The 9321-nt window shown below is 52.7% G+C and overlaps 1 protein-coding gene across 1 annotated transcript; it reads left to right on the forward strand.

Moving 5' to 3' along the window:
- Positions 1 to 235: 235 nt before the first annotated feature.
- LOC125704292 (uncharacterized) lies at positions 236 to 8993 on the forward strand. The gene is given in 3 exon segments (XM_048969735.1): positions 236 to 777; positions 4081 to 7092; positions 7095 to 8993. Coding segments are annotated over 2 exon segments (3714 nt in total). The 5' UTR covers positions 236 to 777; positions 4081 to 4130; the 3' UTR covers positions 7847 to 8993.
- Positions 8994 to 9321: the final 328 nt, after the last annotated feature.

Below are 9321 nucleotides of genomic sequence, written 5' to 3' on the forward strand. Positions count from 1 at the left end.
TAACTGGAATTTTTTATTTGCAGCTTTACGCAAATTTGGTTTCGGAAACTCTTTCATGAACTGGTTAAAAATATTATATAGTTCCCCAACAGCATATGTCAGGACGAATGACCAAACATCCTCCAGTTTCTGTCTCAAGAGGGGCACCAGGCAGGGATGCCCTCTCTCCCCCTCATTATTTGCAATTTTTATTGAACCACTAGCAGCAGCAATTAGACAGGCTATAGTGATTGAAGGGGGGCTTCAGCCCTCCTCGTAGTGTAAGTAAATTTCGGAAAGCAGAAGGTACATTGACAGGGTCGTGGTGACATTAAGCTTACGCTCGACCTGCGGGGACATAACAAGGGAGGGGGTCGCTGACGCTGCTAAATTGCAACATAACAAGACAAGGTAAAAGGGAACGGGTGTGGGGACTAACGCCAGCAGTTTCAAAATAATAGTTGCATGTTACGCTAACTGGAGAGGCAACAACAAGAACAGCAAACGCCCTGTTTGGGTTATAAAAACCAGACCCTGACAAGAGATATTGAGCTACTCTTGGTATGTACTGTTTTGTGCATCTAAGTGTGCTCCCTGATTTAAATCTGTGACGTCATTAAAGAGAGCTGACTTGCAACCAACCTTCGCCTCAGACTGCATCCTTCCCTCATCAACGGACTCGGTGGAGTCTAACTCCAACAATTTGGGGGCTCGTCCGGGATGAGGAGGAGGTTATTCTAATTGGAACCAGAGACGAGGTCTTGCGGACGCGGACAGCCACGGGGCCCAGGGAAAAAGGTAGGCAGAGCCTGTTTTATCAAACTCCGCATATTGGCTATTCCTAAAAAGTGGCTGGAAGTGTCTCAGGATCTGTCAACCAATATTGGGGCGAGGGTTTGTTGGGTGTGTAGCTCTGAAGGGTCTGGGACCCTTGAGATTAGTATCGTTGTTGAGTGGTCTGGGACCCTTGAGAATAGTATCGTTGTGGAGAGGTCTGGGACCTTTGAGTAAAGTAGTGTTGTAGAAGGGTCTGGGACCCAGGAGGAAAGCACCGGTGTGGAAGGGTCGGGGACCCTGGAGGAGAGAAGGGAGAAGTACTGTTGAGGAGGGTCTGGGACCCGTGAGGAAAGCGCTGTGATAGAGGGTCTGGGACCTGGGAGCCTTCGCAGGGGGTCAGGGACCCTGTAAAACAGAGAGCTCTCGGATGTGACGGAGGGTCAGGGACCTCCGTGACAGAACCTATTGGCAAGGGTCTGGGACCCGTCCGTGGATTGGCACCCCACCTACTGCTGGCAGGTAGTAGGACAGCTGGGACTGAGCCGCCCGGGGATTTAGGACCCCCAAGCAGCTCGTTTGGCTGGAGGAGTCAGGTTCATCCTCCCGAAAACGGGTCATTGTAGGCCCGAGGTATAGAGTCCTCGAAGCTACCCTTGTAGATAAAGTGTATTTAGTGCGAGTTGGTGACTGGGGGTTGGTGGGGAACTGGTGTGAGATAAGGTGTACATAGAGCCATTTATTCTTTGCATTTACAATTGATTACTTACTGTTTACTGTTGTCCGTGGCTTGATAATTGTGTGTGTTTATGTTTTGGTGGTGTTTATTGGTGGGGCACTCAGTGACAGCGAAAAGGTGTACTAAGTGTGGGTGGGTGAATCCACATCCTGAGGCGCAAGGGCTATTAGATCAGGAAAAGCGTAGGTCGGATAAGGTAAAACATGGAGCACGAATTTGATAGAGAATTGGATGACGGAGGCTGGGGTCCACCAGTACGCGGGCGGTGGAAGCCTCTGTCTGAACAAATGCAGTTGCTAAAAATAGCAGTGGGTAAAGCAGCACAGGAAAAGGGCCGAGAGAGAGAGAAGGCAGATGCGTGGAAGCGTATTGCAGTAAAAAGTGCTGACTACAAACCAGAGGATAGGCAATCATTAGGAGCACTTTTATGGCGTAAGGAAAGGGAGCATAGAGGCCTGAAAGATGAGGCAGGACGTCAGCTAGAAAAAGCAGGAGTGTTACAACGGGGAAAGTGGAGAAAAGAGGGAGTGAAACAGGAGCAGGAGAGGCAAGTGTGGGCTTGCCTAGCCATTTTCTGGCAAGGGATCGATCACCTGCATAGGGAAAGTGGAGATAACGATAACTGTGACCCAGTCCCGGATGGGCAGGGAACTAGGAAAAGTGACAAACAACCCCCGGCGTACACCAGCCGTGGGGGATTTCCCACCGCTCCCCCGGCGCACATATGTCCAGTAATACATGTTACTGGGGGAACGGTTCAGGTTCAAACCCAGGGGGAAGGGAACCTCCTGGGAAGGGATGGCGGTAGTGTGGAGGAAAGAGACTCGGATTGTGAAACCGCTAGGGATTCCGAGGGAGAAAGTACAGGCGCCCCTGGTAAAGGCAGCACTAAGCAAGCCTTCCAGGAAAGGGTGATCAGAGAGCAAAAGGAGGAGGCAGCCCAGGGTAATCGGGGCAGCCTCACCCCTCTCCGAGACCGGGGACGGGTTAGGAGAGGGGAAGTTGAGATTATCGGTGAATTGTCGGGGTATTGTGAGGAAGATGAGGATGAGAAAGTGTTGATTGATTTGGACGGTGAACAATGCGAGGGGGTAGAGCCTGAGAGAAGGGAATCCTCAGGGAAACTGATTCTCAGGTCCCGCATTCTACAGCGGCGACCTAGCCTGAAGTCTAAGCAGTTTCCCCTATTAAGGGGGGCTTCAGGGGGCCCAGAGAGATACAAGCCATTCTCTTTGGGGGACGTGCAGGCACTAGCAGACAAGATGCCCCCCCTGCAGACGGGGGAGGTCACTGGATGGATAAATTAGACCAGCTGACGCAGGGAACAAAGTTGGCCTTGGGTGATTTCAGAGCAGTGGCTGCGAGGTGCCTCACTAAACATTCTCTGCAGGAAATAGAGGAAATGGCAGGGACACTCACTCGCAGCGATGGTGTGACTCTAACAGACGTAGTGCTGGGCTTGGGGGAAGCCATGCGGGAGATGTTCCCCGCCCCAAGTGGGGCTAGCATGCCAAAATTTACGTGGGACCCTAAAACCCCCCCCAGAGAATATTTGGACAAATGTAAGGAGGATTGGACGCGGAGAACTGGGTGTCACCCGGGGCAGGCGGGGGTTCAGCAGGAGTGGTTCTGGCGAGCGGTCCTGGAAGGTGTCCCTGAGCAAGTGAAAGCAGCTATTTTGGCTAATCCTGACCTCCCAGGCGCTGAGTCCCCCGTGTGGGATAGACATGTGTTGCATCATCTTCAGAGAGCGAGGGACGAGGCCACAAAAGAGGAAGGAGGTCTGAAAGATTTACAGACACAGTTGTTGAAACTGCAGGTGGGAGAAGCGAGACAAAAAGCACAGACTTACAAAAAGAAAGGGCAGGGGAGACAGATGGTGGCAGGAGCACCACCACCCCAGTTCGGCCCATGGGTCGGACAAAATACCAATTACAGTAATCGAGGTTGGGGTCCCCAGCAATGGGGAAGAGGCCGTGGGGGCCGAGGCCGGGGAGCCGGGAACTGGGGATGGGGCCGGGGTATGACGCAGAGGTGGCCACCGCGGGGAGCTTGTTTCCGGTGTGGGGCTGTGGGTCATTGGGCCAGGGAGTGCGGGGCAGGACAGGCCCAAGGAGGACCCCCAGCAGGACAAGCGACTGCACCCAATCCACAGGCTGTTCCCGGAGGAGGGCAGTACCCCACCCTCACAGGATCCGAGGACTGGGAGTGGGGAGACCCCTCCCAGTGACGGTGCCCACGGGTGGCCCGGGACGCAGGGGAGGCAGACCCCATGCTGTCCCTAATGGTCATGGACAAAGAACTGCCGTTCTTGGTGGACACAGGGGCCACATATTCGACTTTGAATGTGATGCCTAACCAACAACATCTTTCCACCACTACAGTGACCGTTGTGGGCTTCTCGGGGGAAGAGCAGAAACTGCCAGTGACTAAGCCTGTGAGAGTGCGGTTGGGGGGACAGACCTTTCTACACCCGTTTGTGGTCTCCGCTGCAGTGCCTGTGAACCTTCTGGGGCGGGACATGCTGGTGAAGCTGGGGGCTTCAATTCTGTGTAATGCTGATGGTTTTATTGTCACCCTCCCCGAAGGGACCCGCCTGCCATGCGACGGAGCGACAGGCGGCACCGGGCAGTGGCTGATGCAACCTGTGTCACAACACCCGGTGGCTGACATCTACTGGGGCCTCCTGCAGCCTAGCCCGGCGGGTATCCTGGCGGTGTACTCCGCGTGGCGCTCCTGGATCTCCCTCCTGGAACCCTACGTTCCTCCGCCCGACCCCCCACATGTGACACTGTTTTATGACCGAAATTCCACAGAATGGTATGGGGACCTGTTTTCTGAGCAACTGGAAGGCCACGAGTGGCAAGTTGCTTCCCAAAACATTTATGTAGGTCCCGAGGGGGTGGCCTCAGTGGTCCACCTGTCTCCGGAGCAACTGCCCTGGTACAGGATGGGAGAGGAGGCGGTGCCACATGTCTCACTCGCCCTACATCCTAAGCATCAGGCCAAAGATTTAGGCCCAATGGTGAAAAGAGCCACTTCAGCTACGGACTGGGTTCCCACCCAGATCCCTCAAATCTCGTACTCCCCCTCCTGCAGTTCCTACTGTATTCAAACTAAGGTGACAGACACAGCCAGGTTACAGCATGAACAATTGTCTAGGGACCATGGTAGGGAAAAGATGGATCATCCCGGTGCAGCAGCACTACTGGCTTCTCTGCCAGACTCACTGTGGTCCACCAGCCCCACTGATGTTGGTTTGGTGGACTGCACGCCCGTCGACTTCCTACTGCACCCCAGTGCTGGACCCCTCTGGGTCAAGCAATATCAACACAAACCAGCGGCAGAGGAAGGGATAGCAGAGACTGTAGCCGGTCTCTTACGGGCGGGTGTACTAGAAGGTTCCACTTCTCAGTGGAATACTCCTATACTCCCAGTAGAGAAGGCAGGAACAGGCAAGTATCGTATGGCGCACGACTTGCGCGCTATCAATGAGCTGCTGCTGACTCCCACTGTTCTGGTTCCTAATCCCTACGTCGCTCTCACCAATCTTACGCCGTCCCAAACATGGTTCACTTGCATTGATCTGGCTAATGCTTTCTTTTCTGTACCACTAGCACCCCACTGCAGGGACGTATTCTCGTTCACGTACAGGGGATGCCAGTTCAGGTACACGCGACTCCCACAGGGATTTGCTCTGTCTCCTGGGATTTTCAACCAGTCGTTGCAGGGCTGCCATCTCCCTGATGGGGTCACCCTCGTCCAGTACGTCGATGACTTGCTTATCGCGGCCCCGACAGCGGAGGCGGCACTCGAGGCAACGCGGTCAGTGCTCCTCTGGCTGGCAGAAAAAGGATTTAAGGTCAGTAAGGATAAGATACAGGTGGCCCGGACGGTGGTGTCCTTCCTGGGGAGGGTCCTGTCAGGTAAGGGGACAGGGCTCTCTCCGGCCCATCGGTCAGCCATCCTGAGTCACCCTAAACCCATTACTGTGAAGGACATGTTGTCCTTTTTGGGACTGACTGGCTACAGCCGAACTTACATTGCAGATTACACAGGTCTGACGCAACCCCTGAGGGCTCTGGTGCGGCCACATGGCCTGCGGAGCCTCAGCGCCACTCTGACGTGGGATCAACCTGCAGAGGAGGCTTTCATCACTCTCAAGCAGAGGTTGGCCCAAGCAGCTGATTTGGCGTTACCTGATTATTCTCTCCCGTTTCATTTAGATGTTTCTGAAACTGGAGACGTCATGAACGCCGTCTTGTTTCAGAAAAAGGGGGGAGAGAGGAAGGTATTGATGTATATTAGCACCAAACTCGACACCACAGAACAGCGACATCTGTCATGCACCAGACATGTGGCAGGAGTGGCAAAAGCCGTGCAGAAAACAGCACACATTGTGATGGGCCATGCCCTACACATCCTGACCACGCACAGTGTGGTGGCCTATGTGAACTCACAAACGTTCACAATGACGTCTCTAAGACAGCAGAGGCTCAGCAAAATTTTAGAGGCACCACATTTAACTTTTGTCCATGAGGGCATCAACATGGCTGATCGAATGGGGGGAGGGGAACCCCACGAATGTGAGGCAAGGGTCAGGAAAGAGGAGAAGGTCAGGGAGGACCTCGCAGCCGAAAAGATAGAAGGTACGGAGGAGTGGTTTACTGATGGATGTTGTTTTCGAACAGAGAGTGGAAGTTTGCAAGCAGGTTTTGCAGTGGTAGCGAGAGAAGGCCTGGGATTCAGGACACTGAAAGCAGAGAGACTGGAGGGGGCCCAATTGGCCCAGAGAGCGGAGATCAGGGCAGTCATTGAAGCTTTGAAATTGGCCGAAGGTAAAGAAGTCACCCTCTATTCAGACTCAGCGTATGCGGTGGGGGCTGTGCATGTGGAACTCAGCCAGTGGCTGAGGGCTGGGTTCTTAACGGCAGGAAACAAACCGATTAAGCATGAGGCAGATATGAGAGAGTTAGCGGAGGCATTGATGCTTCCGGAGAAAATAGCTGTGGTAAAGTGCAAAGGACATGAGGGGTCAGGGACAGTGATAGCACAAGGAAATCAAGCAGCAGATGCGGAAGCAAAAGTGGCAGCGGGGTATGAGGTAAGCAGACAGATGGTTACAGTAGAAGAGGAACTGGAGGGACAGGGCAGGCTGACCTCAAGCAGGATCCGAGTCATGCAGGCGCAAGCCTCCCCAGAGGAGAAGAACATGTGGGCAGAAAAGGGGGGCATAGAAACAGAGGGCCTGTGGTGTAACAGGGAGGGGAAGCCTGCCCTCCCTATGGGAATTAGGCAACAGGTCATAGAGGAGGCACACGGTGTGGGGCACGTGGGGGCAGGACAGATGCTTCACAATTTGAGAGCATGGTGGCATCCGTTCCTGAAGGATATGGTAAAGGAGTTTGTGAGAAGCTGTGAGATCTGTGCGCTGCACAATCCGAGACCCACGGTAAAACCAGAAAAGGGTCAGTTTCCAGCCTGTCATAGGACTGGAAAGGAAATAGTCCTAGACTACACCGACATGATAATACCGGTGCGTGGGATGCGATATGTGCTGATGTGTGTGGATGCATTCTCAGGATGGCCAGAAGCCTGGCCTCGGTGGTGAAGTTCCTAGTCAACCACTATATACCCAGGCATGGGTTCCCCGAGAGGGTGAGGTCGGACAATGGTTCACATTTCAAAAGCGAGGATCTGCAGAAGGCAGAAAGGGCGTTGGGACTTAAACATGCGTTCGGGACAGTGTATCATCCTCAGTCCCAGGGGAAGGTGGAACGCATGAACCAGACGGTCAAAGAAAAATTGGCAAAAATCTGTGCACAGACTAAATTGAATTGGGTTGAGGCATTACCCATGGCACTAATGTCAATCAGGTGCTCCATAAATCGGGGAACAGGGTTCACTCCGTTCGAGTTGCAGACAGGACGACAATTCCCAGGGCCCTACGGAGGACACGAGTGGAAACCAGAACAAGGAGGGGTAAGCACGGCCAAAGCATATTATGAGGAGTTACAAGTGCTGGTGACAGATTTCTCCAAGCAGGTCCAGGAAACGAGACCAGGGGCCCAGCCAGCCAAGCCACATACAGCGGAGTGGGTCCTTCTGAAGGTCATCAAAAGGAAGTGGTCAGAGCCCAGGTGGACCGGCCCCTTCCAAGTCACGGAACGGACGTCTCACGCGGTGCGGCTGAAAGGCAAAGGTGAAACCTGGTACCATTGGAGCCAGTGCGCGGCGGTAGCAGAGCCCAGCAGATCACTCGCCGACATCCAGGAGGACCTCGACAACAGCGCAAAGCAACCCGGTTCGGCTGAACCGGCAGTAACTCAGGTCCCAGCAGTAGGGGCAGAATAATCCCCTGACCTGAGGCAACCAGCAGGGTAGTCCACCCCTGACTGAAAGAAGACGACTACACCTCATCCACCAGAGAAAGATCGGGACCCGGATGACGATGATCAAGATAAAAAGGGGGACTTTGGGGGGAAAACAAGTAATGTGTATGACGTATAACGTGACTAACATGCCGATGGTGAAAATGTACGGTTCTGTCATTAAGGCGCTAGAAGGTCTCCACACCCTCTCTTACACCCTACATGAGCAGTCTAGTATCGTGCACGTGTGGGAGGACTGGATCGCCTCTAAGTTCGGGCAGTGGAAGGGACTAATCGCTTCGCTACTTATATCAATCGCTACGTTTCTCGCAATAACCGTTACCTGTGGATGTTGTTGTATTCCCTGCCTGCGGGCTCTCGCTGTCAGACTGATCACCACCGCCATAGAGAAAAAGGCCGAGGACCCCCCTGACACGTATGTGTCCATGATGCCTCTGTTGCCGATTAAAGAGGTGGGGGAGTTTGATGAGGGGGTCATCGGCCTGTCTCTGGTTAGTCTGGAGCGCCCGCTGTAAGTGGTGATCTCCTTGCGGAGATCAAAAGGGGGATACCGCAAAATTTCGCACAAAGCAATCCAATCATTAGAACCCGTAGTGATCTCCTTGCGGAGATCAAAAGGGGGATACCGCAAATTTTCCACGAATCAATATAACCAGGAGTAATTTTACACGCACCAATGTAATCAGAAGTGATCTCTTAGTAGAGATCAAAAGGGGGAATTGAAGGGGGGCTTCAGCCCTCCTCGTAGTGTAAGTAAATTTCGGAAAGCAGAAGGTACATTGACAGGGTCGTGGTGACATTAAGCTTACGCTCGACCTGCGGGGACATAACAAGGGAGGGGGTCGCTGACGCTGCTAAATTGCAACATAACAAGACAAGGTAAAAGGGAACAGGTGTGGGGACTAACGCCAGCAGTTTCAAAATAATAGTTGCATGTTACGCTAACTGGAGAGGCAACAACAAGAACGGCAAACGCCCTGTTTGGGTTATAAAAACCAGACCCTGACAAGAGATATTGAGCTACTCTTGGTATGTACTGTTTTGTGCATCTAAGTGTGCTCCCTGATTTAAATCTGTGACGTCATTAAAGAGAGCTGACTTGCAACCAACCTTCGCCTCAGACTGCATCCTTCCCTCATCAACGGACTCGGTGGAGTCTAACTCCAACATGATCAAAGGCATTAAATGCAGGAATATAGAACATAAGGTCTTTAGTCTTTATGCGGATGATGTGTTACTTTTTCTCCAGCATTCACAAACCACTCTTTCTGAGGTAATTGCATTAATAAACTCTTTCTCAAGAGTCTCAGATTATTCGATAAATTGGTTAAAATCTACAGTTCTCCCAATTAACTGCTCCTTCCAGAATAATTCTCCCACTCCACTGCAGTCTGGAGATATTAAATATTTAGGTATTAACGTTTCACCTAGGCTGGC

This window comes from Brienomyrus brachyistius, chromosome 11, assembly GCF_023856365.1.
Source record: "Brienomyrus brachyistius isolate T26 chromosome 11, BBRACH_0.4, whole genome shotgun sequence".
NCBI lineage: Eukaryota > Metazoa > Chordata > Actinopteri > Osteoglossiformes > Mormyridae > Brienomyrus > Brienomyrus brachyistius.